This window comes from Aotus nancymaae, unplaced genomic scaffold (assembly GCF_030222135.1).
Source record: "Aotus nancymaae isolate 86718 unplaced genomic scaffold, 86718_ANA_hifiasm-v0.15.2.pri h1tg000043l, whole genome shotgun sequence".
Classification (NCBI taxonomy): Eukaryota; Metazoa; Chordata; class Mammalia; order Primates; family Aotidae; genus Aotus; species Aotus nancymaae.
In genome coordinates, this window is record NW_026988457.1 from 7,233,906 (window position 1) to 7,248,854 (window position 14,949).

General features: G+C 36.3%; 1 protein-coding gene across 10 annotated transcripts in view; it reads left to right on the forward strand.

The window, feature by feature from the left end:
* NBEA (neurobeachin) overlaps positions 1–14,949 on the forward strand; it is a 743,003-nt gene that overhangs the window by 199,099 nt on the left and 528,955 nt on the right. For all 10 annotated transcript variants that reach the window (XM_012465562.2, XM_064361756.1, XM_064361759.1 and 7 more), the window contains exon 18: positions 8,383–8,491. In XM_012465562.2, coding sequence (XP_012320985.2) covers positions 8,383–8,491 — 109 coding nt within the window. The remainder of the gene's footprint in view (positions 1–8,382; positions 8,492–14,949) is intronic.

Sequence of the window (14,949 nt, forward strand, 5' to 3'; positions counted from 1 at the left end):
AGTTGGTTGGTGGCTGCATGAGTATTTATTAAGATTTTAAAAAATAACTGAATAAAGAGATTAAAAAAAAGTAAAACAGAAATTTGTTGACACTATAAAAATCAGATGGGATTTGAAAGCCCAAAACAGAATGAGTTGAACTTGAGATTAAAAGTTCAAAAGAGAATGTGGAAAGGCATTTTGTAGTTTGAAAGCAGCAATTTAAGTAGATGGTGTTAAGTTCATAAATCTGAAAACATCAAATAGTGCCTGTCAAAAATATAAAGCAAAATTCATTTGAGATGCAATAAGAACTTGATAAAATATAATAATGGTATAGATGACGTATCTCTCAGAATGGGAGGATTTGATAATACATATAGATATAGAGATATTGAGTAATAGATTCATAAAACTTGGCTCAACATAAATATGTTCAGTCTTACATATTTTGAGGATATAATTCATGGCTAAAGAAGGTTGAAAAAAACAAGGCATGTCCTGGGCCATAAAATGAACAAAGCAAACAAAGTAGACATTTTATTGGATACTACTACCTGACCATAATGTGATAAAATTGGAAAGAAAAAAGAAATTGTGCAAAAATATCTTACATACTTAGAAATTAAGAAGCAGTGTCAAGATATCATTTAGAGAATAGAAGAAAATAAAAGAAAAAGTGGAAATTATCTAAAATTTTCTGTACATTAAAGCAAAAACTTTATCAGAAATAAATACCTCCATTATTGAAAAATAAAAAGTTAGAGTAACTTTGTACTCATAACATGATTCATATTTAACTGATTAATTAACTCATATTAATTAAAGGACAATAAAGTAAAGGAGGAAGTGTAAATTAGTAAGGATGGAGGCTAACATGAAGTAACTAGAAAAATAAAAGCTGTTGAACTGTTGAAAAGATAACTAACTACAAAGCTGATGTTTTGAAGGAACCAACAAAATGAATCAAACTTTCTCATACCTCACTGAGATAATATAGAGAGAAGCTTTTGAATAAGGAAAGCCTTTTTAAATTACAGGACAGATTATAATTATAAGAAAAATATATATAGTACATTATGATGACATATAAGAGGTCCACTTCTAGTTCTTGGTAATAACATCATTTTGTTCTTTATATTTTTATGTGTTTGTTTATTGGGTTCTTCTCACATATATAATACTTCTGTCATCAATTAAAAAATGGGAGGTGTAATATCAAGTCATTAATAAATAAGATAAAATTACAGGAGCACAAAAAAAATGCCTGGTTTTGCTTCACTAGTAATCATCAACAGACTTATCCTATTCTCCCTTAATGCAGAATTGTGTTTTGATATGATTTCCGTGTAAACATTGATGCAGATAGTATTGAGTTCCTATACTTTATCCTTCATTCTAGCCTCAAAATAAAATGCTGGGGAGATGTACATTGAAATCTGAAATAACATTACAGTCGTCCTGACAGATTGAAGAAGATCAGAAATTATAATAATATCTACTAGTTGGGTAACTAATGCTTCTTACTACAGAATAATATATACAATAATAGCCAAAGGAAGTTGGAAATGTAAATACAATTATAAATTGCTTCCTGAAAACCATTAAAAAATTTAAAATGCAGTAAACAGAGAACTATACCATGTACCTTAATGGAAAGGCTCAATTATATAAAGATAGAATTTTAATAAATCATTTTGTAAACAATGTCATTCTGTTAAAAAAAAATTTTATTTAAAGGTCATAAAAAACTCTTCAAAAGCTCAGATGAAAAAATGAGTAAAAATATCAGTCAATAGAAGTTTGAAGAATAAGAATAATGAATATTTATTGTAATAAGTCTAGTATACTTTTAAATCAAGGAATAAACTTAAAGAAGGGGTGTAGTATAGAAAGCACAGAAACACATCCTGATGTATGTACGTTTAGATACTAGGAACATAATTAAAATGTGAATTATTTAATAATTGGCAGTGGGAAATTATTTAATTTCTGAATTGAAGTCAGAACAGAAGTCTTCAAACCATGTCACCACACCCAGCCGAAAAAAAAAAAAAAAAAACCCAACCACAAACATTTTACAAAGAATAAACATTTGGAACTGTGGACTTCCAGATCAAGATGATAAAGAGGGATGAAAGAGTTTTCCTTGTCCAAACCTATTGAAATAAACATTATACAGTAAAATAGAGACTCTCCCCATCCAAAACAACAAATTCAAATGTAATCAGACAAGTAAAGCAGCATCACATAAAGCCATACATTCAAAATATTGACAGCTAAAAAAAAGAACCCAAAGATTCTGGAGTGACTTTGTAAGTATCATTACCTCATTTCTATCCCTGTAAAGTCAACAGAATTCTTAGATTTCCCCCTTAATAATCTCGACTTTAAAGTGATAGGCATTTATTAGATATCGCTGATTTTTGTTCTTTAGGACTTTTGGTGAGTGAAAATACTTCTTTTTTGAAACAAGGAGAATGAACTGAGATTGATGTTCTGTGATCGAAGTGGGGTTCCAAGTTTTTGTATTAACATATCACACTGAGGGATCAAGTCAAGGACTGAAACAATTTCCTTTTGGAAATGAGATATAGTCCCTTAAGTAATGTATGGAAAAAGCACACCATGTTCTAGGAAAATTTGACACAGAATAGTAACATTAAAACATATAGTATTTAAATCAAAGTTTAGTGATTAAAAAAAAAAGAGTTCCTAAAAAGAAAAAGAAAAAACTAGGCAAAAAGGGAAGTACTTTCAATTGGTTAAACATTTGGCTGGCCTCAGACTTCTCCCAGCTGAATTCAATGGCAAAAGAAATATACAATATCTGCAAGTTCTGAAAGAAGGAGACTATTATACCCTGCCAGATTATTAAGTATGTAGACATCAAGTCAGAATTCAGAACACAGACTTCTTCATCTTCTCTTGAATGACATTCATTCAATTGAAAGATGAATCAAAAGAAAGAAACCAGAAATGGTGAAGATGTGGCCAAGGAAGTGAATTCATAAGTAGGTGAAAACCCAACAACTCATACATAATAGCAGTGTTAAGATGAACATAATTTAAGTGTTTGAAACCTTGATGTTCAAATAGCAATATAACTCACAAAAATTAGGTGACATAAAGTATGAGGATGCTAATTATCTGTCTTTATACAGAGTAAATTGATTATTTTATTTTTTGAGACAGAGTTTTGCTCTTGCTGCCCAGGTTGGAGTGCAATGGCTCGATCTCAGCTCACCACAACCTCCACCTCCTGGGTTCAAACAATTCTCCTACCTCAGCCTCCCGAGTAGCTGGGATTACACGAATGCGTCACCACTCCCAGCTAATTTTGTTTGTTTGTTTGTTTGTTTGCTTTTTATTAGTAGAGACGGGGTTTCTCCATGTTGGTCAGGCTGGTCTCAGACTCCTGACCTCAGTTGATCTGCCTGCCTTGGCCTCTCAAAGTGCTGGAATTATAGGTGTGAGCCACCGCACCCGGCTAATACTTTCTAAATTTGAAATGTTTAGTTAATTATGTATCACGTTGTTTTATTCATAACTATTTATAAGCCTTATGAAATTTTTAATTAAAAAAGTAGTCTTTCATGTGGTAAAAAAAGTCATCTGAAGTTTTTAAAAAAGTTTGTTTCATCTCTTTTCTTTTAAATATGAGTAAAATTATATTTTGATGCTTTTTGTTTAAAATAAAATTTAGTATAAGTTTCTTCTATAATTTCTTATTCCCTCTTTCTTCCCTTCTCTTTTCTTGCCTTCCCTTACTCTCTATAAATAAAGATGTCTAATGTTTATTATTTATTGTGTTACTTTTGGATAGTAGAATTTTAACTCTTGTACTTTCTATTTCCCTACACTTTATTAATTTCTATATTGTATATGATTAACAAAACCAATTAAACAATTATTATGTAAAATTAGTTAAAATACAAATCATTTTAAAATGCTATACTAGAAAGAATGAGTATTAAGTATTTACTAGATGTAGGTAGTCTTTCCAGCGTTAACTTCAAATAAAGAAATGACAGGATCAAAACTTGATAGATTTTATTCAAGAAAATTAAAAATCCTTTGAATTTCAGAAAGTGGAAAATATTTGTCAATGAGTTGACAAAGGGATAATTTTCTTGATATTATTTGGGATCTTATAATTAGTAGACAAAGGGTGACCACACAGAGAAAAGGGTCACAGAACAGTATCAGGAAGTTCTTGGAAGTAGTGTAAATGGTTAGAAATTTTTAATTTATCAGCATTTCTTGTCATTGAAAATAAGATCTACCTTTTACATATCATATTGACTATTTTTCTGATTATTATAATACATAAGATTGGTAAAATGCGTTTATACCTTAATAGTAGATATATAAATGTACGTATTTTGGAGGTCAGTTCTGATAAAAATTGAAATAGAAAAGCTTTTAACCCAATCATTTCAGTTACAATAATTTATCGTAAGGAAATAACCATGGTTATGCCCAAAGATTCACCTATAGGAAAAGTTTGTTTATGGTAGAAAAACTGGAAATTACATAAATGGCTAACAGTAGTGAATGGATAAAATAATTAGGCTACTTGTTTTTTTTTTGAGACAGAGTCTTACTCTGTCACCTAGCTTGGAGTGCAGTTACACAATCTTGGCCCACTGCAATCTCCAACTTCCGGGTTCAAGTGATTCTCCAGCCTCAGCCTTCTGAGTAGCTGGAATTACAGGCGCTTGCCACCATGCCCTGCTAATTTTTGTATTTCTAGTAGAGACAGGGTTTCACCCATGTTGGCCAGGCTGATCTCGAACTCCTGACCTCAAGTGATCCTCCTGCCTCCAAAGGTGCTAGGATAAGTGTGAGCCACTGTGCTCGGCCAATCATGCTCCATTATTTTTATCAGTTATATTTTATGACACTGAAAAATATACAATATATTATTGATTTAAAGTAAACTATAAATTACCTTATATAGAACAATTGCCATTGTATTCCTCTCATTTTATCTGTCTGTCATATATGGAGTCATATGCATAGCAGTTAATCTGAATGTAAAATAATTTTTATAATGATTATGTCCGGGTTATAGAATTATGGGGTTTCTTTTTTTTGTTTTCTTTTTTCTTTACTGTTTTCCCATTTTTTTCTGAATTGTTACAAGAAGTATCTTTTTTTTTTTGAGATGGAGCCTTGCTTTGTTGCCCAGGCTGGAGTGCAGTGGCATGATCCCAGCTCACTGCAACCTCCACCTTACAGGTTCAGGCGACTCTCCTGGCTCAGCCTCCCGAGTAGCTGGACTATAGGTGCATGCCACCATGCCGGGCTAATTTTTGTATTTTTAGTAGAGATGGTGTTTTACCATGTTGGCCATGCTGGTCTTGAACCCCTGACCTCAAGTGATCTGCCTACCTTGGCCTCCCAAAGTGTTGGGACTACAGGCGTGAGCCACCACACCCAGTAACAAGAAATATCTTTGAGCACCCCCCCAAAAAGACTGTTTTGTGAAGAATGAAATTGAAATACATTTCAGTGGAATGTATAGTAAACTAATAATCTATAATTTGCATGATTACAAGATTTTGTAAAAAAAGAAATAGATTACACTCTCGATCCATGTGGGCAGAAATCCTGTCAAACTCAAGATATAAAACAAATCGGCACTAAAAATTGAAGTCTCTTTATGTCTTGAAGGTAATTACGAGGTTAGTTTTTCCAGCATAATGCCCCACTGAAGCCTTTCCTGAGCTAAATCCATAGAGCTAGGTCTTTCATTAGAAGTCATATAAGGAACAAAGTCATGTGGTATACAGGGCTAGTGCACCATTCCCTGACTGAGATGATGGATGGCATTTTGTTTATCTCTTGACTGCTGTGCAGTAAAGTTTATTGGTAAGTATTGTTTTAAAGCCAACTACAGGAGAAAGCTGACCTATCTCTTCCCTTGTGTATGCACAGTATCTTAAAGTTCTCTCAAACCTAGAATTAAGCATCTGTAAAAACATTTGCATTGGAGGAGATAATCAAGAGGGCATGGATTTCTTTGGTAGCTGAAGTAGTAGCGGCACAGTTAAGAGATTATTCTAAATTTCAGATAGCCTAATTAATTGATTAACTAATTAATTAACTTTTTTGAGACTAAGTCTCACTCTTGCTCAGGCTGGAGTGCAGTGGCCCAAACTCACTGCAGCCTTGATATCCAGGAATCAAGCCATCCTTCCCTTCTTGAGTAGCTGGGACTACAGGAGCCTGCCACCATGCCCAGCTAATTTATTTATTTATTTATTATTTTTTTTAAGTAGAGATGAGGTTTTGCTGTGTTGTCCAGGCTAGTCTCAAACTCATGAGCTCAATTGAGCCTCCTGCCTTGGCCTCCCAAACTGGTAAGGTTACAGGCATGAGCCACTGAGCTGGCCTTCAGATCGACTAATTTAGACATATGTTTACCAGCTCCTTATAGCAGAGATCTATTTCAACAGCAATGCTTTGTCATTTGTTCTTTCCTGATTGGCAGTAAAGGAACGCTTAAGGCCTCCTTTTCTTGGGTGAGGCTTGAGTTGGAAGAGATTTAAAGCTTCGCCTCCATAGTCCCATAATGCTCATTAGCCCTGTTTTTTTTTTTTGTTTTTTGTTTTTTTTTAATATCCATTTGACCTTTTTCAGTCATATTTAAGTGTTTTGCAAAGACAGCCACAGGACAGATGCCCTGGCTTCCTCTTGAGTTTAGGTCGTTTTGCTGTTTCCTTGCTTTGATTGAGGTGGCTAGGGTGAGGGGATCTACAGCCCTGTGTCTTTTGTAATGGAGTGTAGATCTTGGAGGCTGATGTTAGAAGAGATTTCTTGCAGATGAATGGTACACAATAAATGCTTCATTTGATTTCAGTATTAATTAAGATAACAACAGTTGCCGTAACTGATAAACAATGAAATTCCAGTCATTTACCAGGCTAGCAGTTTTTTTTTTATGTTCACTTAAAATCCAAATAGGTTTTCCCAAGCAGTTGATTTAGAGACCCAGGCAGCGTCTTCCACCTTGTGGCTCCATTGTCTTCCTCCTGTGGATCCTGTGTTGCTGGCTTGGGGAAGGAGCATGGAAAATGTGCATGAGTGCTTTTCCTATGGGCCAGGCCTAAAAATAATCTGCAAGTTTTCTGTTCACATTTTATTGGCTAGAACTCAGTTAAATGGCCACACTTAGCTGTAAGAGAGGCTGGAACTGTAATTTAGATGTGGACTCCACAAGAAAGATACCGGAGTTCGGTGTTTACTTTGTCAGGCTGTTTCACAGTTGCCAAATCCAGAGAGCAATAGAACATCCAAGAAAGAAACGAAATACTGAGAGTTGAGAGAGAAAATGATCCAGATCTTGAATCCTTTTTTTTTTCCTTGAGACAGTGTCTCTCTCTCTTGCCCAGGCTAGAGTGCAGTGGCGCAGTCTTGGCTCACTGCAGCCTCTACCTCCTGGGTTCAAATGATTCTTGTGCCTCAGCCTCCTGAGTAGCTGGAACTACAGGTGCCACCACCACACCTGTCTTAATTTTTTTTAATTTTAGTAGAGACGGGATTTCACCATATTGCCCAGGCTGGTCTTGAACTCCTGACGTTGTGATCCACCTGCCTTGGCCTCCCAATGTGCTTGGATTATAGGTGTGAGCTACCAAACCTAGCCCAGATCTTGAATTCTAAGGAAGTGACACAAATGAGAGGTCTGCAGTAATTCTTGAACTACAGCTCAAGTAATCACCAAACTCTGGTTCCTTTATTCTGGTGTCCACATCTATATTAAGAGTTCCAAGAGGTCTTTAATAGAACCTTCTATCCTAATTATGGGTGTGGGAGGGACACAATTAAATAGCCAACATTAAGTAGAAAGGTATTTTTAAAATCCATTGGTAGACCACAAATACAAGCAATGATGAATTTTCTTTAATTAGGCAGAATTATTTTATTTTATGACCCCAACATTAAGCTAAAGTATTTATTTTAAGCATAATTTTAGATTCTGGATGTTAAGGTTTGTTACAGACCATGTTATAAACTTTGAATTTGGACAGAAATGATTTAAAAATTGTGTCGTCTGTATGATAGGGGAAACCAGTAATTTTAACCCAATAAAAAACTTCTAAATAGTTATTAAAAATTTGAAAATAACAATGATACTTATGTAATATTCCGTAATTTGTATATTTCACATTTTATTTCACACAGATACTTTATTTGAGAAGTCTTTCAATAGTCATCTTGGAACTTTAGGACACAGTTGTGTTATAAACTGTTGTTTCTTTAGATGGAAATTCATAAAAATAATTACTTGTATGATTCTGTATCTGCTTGTAAATTGTTTTCTCTTATCTAAAAGTCATGTGATCTGATAATCCAATGTGCTTCATGGTGTTTTATTTTCCCCCTTCTCTCCAGGAGAAAAGTTGAAATTATGCACACCCATAGTCTTTTCACTCTGCTTGGAGAAAGGCTGATGTTGCATACAAACACTGTGACTGTCACCACATACAACACACTTTATGAGGTAAAAATAAAAAATGTATGATGAAAGTTTTAAGTGTATACATGGAAACCTTCTTAATCTATGCAACTGAAATGAGTAGTTGGTCTGTTAATCTAAAAGCTAATTAAACCAGAATCATTAAAAAATGAATACATACCTTATATTTTTATTTTAAAACATATCCATGTACAGTTTTTGCCAATCTCTTTATGTTGATCCAAGAGCTTTTCTTCAAGTATGGGTTGGCTGACTGGATTCACACAAAGTCTTTCTAACATAAAACTACATGTATTACGTATTTCATATTAGTTCTGCTTCCCCATCCCCACTGCTCTGTTTTTTTCTCTCCTTCCTTCTCTCTCCCTTTCTGCTTCTATTAGCTATCCACTGCTAGTATTAAGCTAGAGTTGCTACTGGGATAAAATTTAGGTAAGAATTATTTGCAAAAATTGTATCTGGAAGCATCTTTGGCTCTCATTATTTCAATTTAGAAGTTCCTTTCTCATCATTTCCAACAGATGGAACAGCTTTTGGCTCAATATTTTCCATGAAATGTGTATACTACCTCATACAGTGGCTACTTTCATTTTTAGATGCTAGTAAAATGTTAGTAATGTCCCCTTACATTAACCTTAACTCTACTTTCCTATAACTAATCTTCAGTGGTCCTGGTTCTTTTCTCTAGCACAAGGGCTAACTGCCAGCATCCATTTTTGTCAGGCTCTAAGTTAAGGATGCTTTATATATGTCTAAATGGTTGAAAATAATCAAAAGAAAAATAATGTATGACTTGTAAAATGTATAGGATTTTACATTTTAGTGAACACAGTTACACTCATTTGTTTAGCCATTGCCTATGACTGCTTTTGTGCCACAACCACAGAGTTAAAGAGTTGTAACAAGAATATTTGTTATGCTCTCCTCACCTTGCACTATTGCTTGGCAAACTAGAAATTACAGTGATGTAATAACTGAACAACGTATCATGTACCACCTGTATTGCCAAACCTAAGTTTTTTACTTTTAAATACCAGTGAATATCCATCATGTCAAAACAAGAAAAGAAAAGTGGATTTCTAATCTCATACTTTGAAGTATAGTGGGGGTATAGATTAATTTGTTATAGATTTAGATGGCAAGGCTTTATGTCTGTTATGCAAGGGCATTATAGTCATGCTAAGAGAATACTCTTAGGTACTGCTAAGTATTCATAATGTTATTCCTAACTCAGAAGAGTTGTGGTCAGAAAACATTAAACAGAATGTCTCATCGTTGTAGATTTCTTTATAAAAATGTTTTAATAATGAAAATGGGAGATATTGAGAAAGGCAGATGCTGATATTCTGAATGGAGTTGTTCTATAATTTTAAATTAACCTGTAGTCCCAGCTACTTTGGGAGCTGAAGCAAGAGGATTGCTTGAGCCCGGGAGGTCAAGACTGCACTGAGCTGAGATTGCACCACTGCATTCCAGCCTGAGTGATCAAGTGATACCCTGTCCCCTTCCAAAACAAAAACAAAAACAAATTTACACTTCTCTAATCTGTTTCTTTTCATGTAAGCCATGGAACAGATCAGCTCAATTTCAGATTTTGCACAGCCCTCAAACAGAATAGTTTTTACATTTTTAAATGATAGGGGGAAAAAGTATTTTGGAATTTGTTCAATTATATGAAATTCAGATTTCATTGTCTGCAAATGGAAGTTTTTGTTTGATTGTGTTCTTTTAAGGAAAAGTACAGAGATTTATTGCAAAGAGAAAAATACACACTCAAGAAAGGGAGTGTGAGCATACTTAAGAGAGAATTACATGCAGCAGTTTTTGGGGTTGCTACCTTTATGACTTTCTTTAACCAAGGGATGGAATATGTGTAAAGATTGCTATAAGGGTGGATATTTCTCAGAACTGTGATGCTATCTAGTTTTACACCAAATACGGGTGTTCCTGGAACCACTACAGTGCTGGTGGGTGCGTAATTTCGTATGTCAGTGAGCGTATAATGAGATCCTAGGTGAACTTCTGTTAAATCCATATGGAGTCCAGTCAGCCTTAGCTAGCTTGACTCTCATCCTGGCTTTTCAGGGTCTTATCAACCCCTAGCTTCTGCAGCTATTTCAACAGTTTCCTTTTGCTAGTTATACAAAACTGCTGCCTGGAGTTTTCTGATTTTCCTGCAACCACCCTGTCTTATTCCTTTTCTATTTCCCCCTCCCCTTCAGAGATTTCCATCTCTCATTCTTCAGGATTGATGAGGGAGAAGGTCAGCCTTCTGTATCTACTTTCTGATGATTAGAGTTGTTGGCCTTGCCTAGCAAGGGCATGGAAATCTCTGGCTGCCTGGCCTAAGGGTTTCAAGGGTGAGTCATCAGGAGACTCTGAATCTAAGGCAGGGATTGAAATCATTGCATGACCATCATTTTGACATGGAACTGCTGCAGTGTAGAGGACAAAAAACTTACAAGGAGGTTAAACAACTAAGGAGAAAGAGTAATAGTAATAAGATAGCTATTAAAGGTCAAAGGAAAGAACTGTATCACACTTGGTAGGTGTTCTTTGGTGGAGTCTTAGATGGTTTGAGCAGTGGGATTATATTGAAATTATGTTGGTAAATCTTTGGAACTTGCAGTTCAACTAATCCTGAATTGTTAATATAAGAACAACAGGTGTGGTTTATTACTGTGTACACCCCTTTTGTTCTTCTAGAACATAAAGCCTTTTATTTCCTTGACCATTCAAGCAGTTCATGCTTTGGCCCTGTTAGAGCTTCGTATGGTAGCTTAGCAATTATCCCAAATTCTGGGATCCAAATCTTGCAAATTCCTGCCATACCCAGGAAAGTTCTGAGTTGCTTCTTTGGTTGTAGAGGCCTGACCTTTAAGATAGCTTCCTCTTGTTTGATGGACAAGGTATAGTTTCCTGGACTTAGGATGTAACCCATATATTTTACTTCCAGTTTAGAAAATCTGGGCCTTGGATGGAGAGACTGGATACCCTTTCTCCCTGGAGGTTTAGAACTTGAATAAAATTCTTATCTGAGGCCTCTTTAGTGGGTCTGCATACAAGGATGTCATCCACATATTAGAGTATGGCTTCCCTTTGTGGCTCTAGCCTCCTTAATTCTCATGCCAAGGCTATGCCTAAAGCTCCGTGGCAGTATGACCCAGCTGTACTCCCAGGAAATACTGTTTTCAGGATTCGTTCACTCAAAAGCTAACAAATATTGACAGGGCATAAAGGGATACAAACGAAAGCATCCTTAAGATCTAATATCATGAACCAATTGGTGTCTTCTGATATTTAGGTAAATATGGTAGAAGAATTTGACACTATAGGATGTAAGGGTATTACAGCCTCATTAATGGCTTGTAAGCCTTGAACTAGACATATTCTTCATTTTGTTTTTGGATAGGGAGGACAGGTCTATTACAAGGAGACTGACATGGAACTAGGAGACCATGTTTTAAAAACTTACCAATTAAAGGTTAAAGTCTTAACCTGGCTTCTTGTTTGAGGAGATATTGATGCTTATGTGGGAAATTATTTTTGTCTATTAGAGAGATGATCACTGGCTGAGCATATATTCCTTTGCCAGGGGTTTCTTGGTCTCATACTCATAAGTCCATTTCCAGATCTTACTTTGGAAGAAATCTCCTGTTTGATACTGGCATCAAAAAAAAAAAAAAAAAGTATTGCCGGTACTTGAAAGGAATGCTTCCCAGGGCCTAATAAATGTAAAGTAACTCCAACTCTGGCCAGGAAATCCCATTCCAATAAAGAAATGGGACACAGAGTTTTGTAGCCTGCAGCTCAGGGGTAAAGCAAAGCGTTTTGATTTTGGAGTGCCATCAACATCCATGACAGTGCAGTTATTGGAAGATAAGGTCCAGGAGTGGCCTTCAGGACAGAGTGACGTGCCCCTGGATCAGTTAAGAAATTAATATTCTTACCTGCCATGTTGAGTCACCCAAAGCTCCTTAGTTGTGATGACCATGCCTTTTGTGGAAGCCACCAGGAACCTTGGATCCCTTCAGTCCTTGGTTATGATCATTATGGTATCAAGTTTCCTTCTCTGCCTTTGGAGATGAGAGCAATCGCTTTTCCTATGGCCCTCCTGCTTGTAGTAAGGACAGGGTCTGGGTGGGCTCACTTGGCTGGGACATTTATTGCACCAGTGCTGCACCTCCCAACAGTTGAAGCAGCAACCATTACCTTTAAGTTTTCGGGTAGGCCTGCTTGGTCCATGGGTGAAGCGTCCCTCTGGGTGACTCTAAGGTGGCGGAGTGCTGCTTATAATGACTACTATTATTTGGGCCTGTTATCCATCTCATTTTTTGCCACACTAGATCCTTTCAGCATATTCACCCCATCCCTGTTGTTGAATACCATGAAAGCCACATCAAGCATTTGATTCATAGGCATTGGGATCCCACAGCCAATTTCTGTGATTTTCTTCTGATGTCAGGTGCTGACTGGCTAATAAAGTGTGTGTGAGTAAAGTTTGGTGAGCATCAGCATTGGGGTCAATGTTAGTATGTTTTCTTAGGGCCTCCACAAGGGATCTCTGGAACAAAGCTGGGTTTTCATCGTTAATTTATTTCTTTTATTTTTTTATAGTCTACAGGCTTTGTGTACATTTTTTCATTCCCTTCACTAAACAAATCAACATATGATTTCTTTTTCTTAGATCAACTTGACCCTGTCGATAGTTCCAGTTAGAGTCATTGTTAGGTACAGACATGGCCCCCACAGCATATTCTTCAGATGACAGGTTGCTTAGCATAAGCCTGGGGCTCTGCCCAAATATTCTGCTTTTCTTCAGGGGTGCAACATATGGAATAGGAGTATCTCCCCAAGTTAACTCAAATGAGAGTGAGAAAGCCCAGAATTCCTTCATGAATTTAGTTGAAAATCAGCTCAACCTCTGTCTGGGTCATGCTAGATCAGACATTATAGAAGGTACATGTACCTGAATGATCCCAGCATCCCCACTGGCCACCTCCCTAAGAGGGCATAACTTATAATGGTCCCTTAGAAGGATAAGAAACACCACTGCAGGTGACCCCAGCAGGGCTCTGTTCCTTTGGTAGGGAAGGGCATATAGGATGGTAAGGAGGCAGACTAGTGGGAGTCTGGAGGCTGGAGACAGTGGAACTAGGAGAAGACTGGACTGGGGAGTCAAAGGTGGAGCTGAGTGAGAGGGAAAAGCTGCTGTGGGTGCCAGACTGTGTCTGGGTTAGGAGGTGGAGGAAGGCTCTGGAGAGGTGTATTTTCCAAAAGGGGATCATCTAGGATATCTGGTTCTTCATTTGGTTCCCTTAAAGAAAGGGATATGAGCAAAACAAAGGCAGGAATTCCTGCAAAGCTCAGGATTTTGATAAAGAGCCATGAAGGCCTGCACATATAACATTTGAGTCCATTTCTTCTGATGTTCACAAAAAAAATTGAATTATAAGATGGTATTAAAATTTAGGGTCCTGTTCTTTGGCTATTGCACTCCATTTTCTGAAAGAGAGTTACCCTTGGCTTTGACTTGTTCTTGGGACAACTGACTGCCAGTGATTCTAAAATGGGGCTGATGATGTTCCAGCCTTGCTCATAATGAAGATAATACAGGTGGGCAAGGTGAGATTTCCACACACTGGTGGGACCTTGACTTCAGCTGATGTTCAGGCTCTTGATACCATTGTGAGAAGGAGTTCAGGGAGGAGTCAGAAAATAATGAAAGCATGGAGATTTATTACAAAGAGAAAAGTACACACTCAAGAAAGGGGAGTGTGGGTATACTCAAGAGAAAGAGTTGCATGCAAGAGGGTTTAGAGCTGCTTCCCTTATGCACAAATAAAGTTTTATAGAACATAACTCATTAAGTAAAGTCCATTGGTCACTTGACACTACAGTGACAGAATTGTTTGGTTGTAATAGAGATTATAATGATCCACAGATCCTAAAATACTGTCTGATCTTGTCTATAAAAATTTGCTGACCACTGCTTTACAGCACTACAGAGAAATTTTACTCCCCTTTGTTGTTCTTTTCATTACAAGCTATATTATAATCTTATATCAGAATTAATATGCATCATTGCAAAAAGTTGGAAAATGTAGAAAAGCAGCAGAATAAAATTTAGCCCTTACTTTCTGATTAATACTTAGGAATGTATATATTTCTCAATTCATACACATATCCACACACAACTTTTATAAAATGTTATCCTAAATATAGTTTTCTTGTCCAGCTTGTTGCACTTATTATTACAGATATACTTATCACAAAATATTCATCTATAGCTGGGAAGGGCAAACTTTTCTGGTAAAGGGACAGATAGTAATATTTTCAGGCTTTGTGGGCTGTATAGTATCTGACACAACTACTCATATCTGTTATAGCTCAGAAGCAGCCATAGATAGTATGAACCAGACAGGGCTGTTTTCTAGTAAAACTGTGTTACAGAAACAGGTGGCCGGCTAGATTTGGCCCAC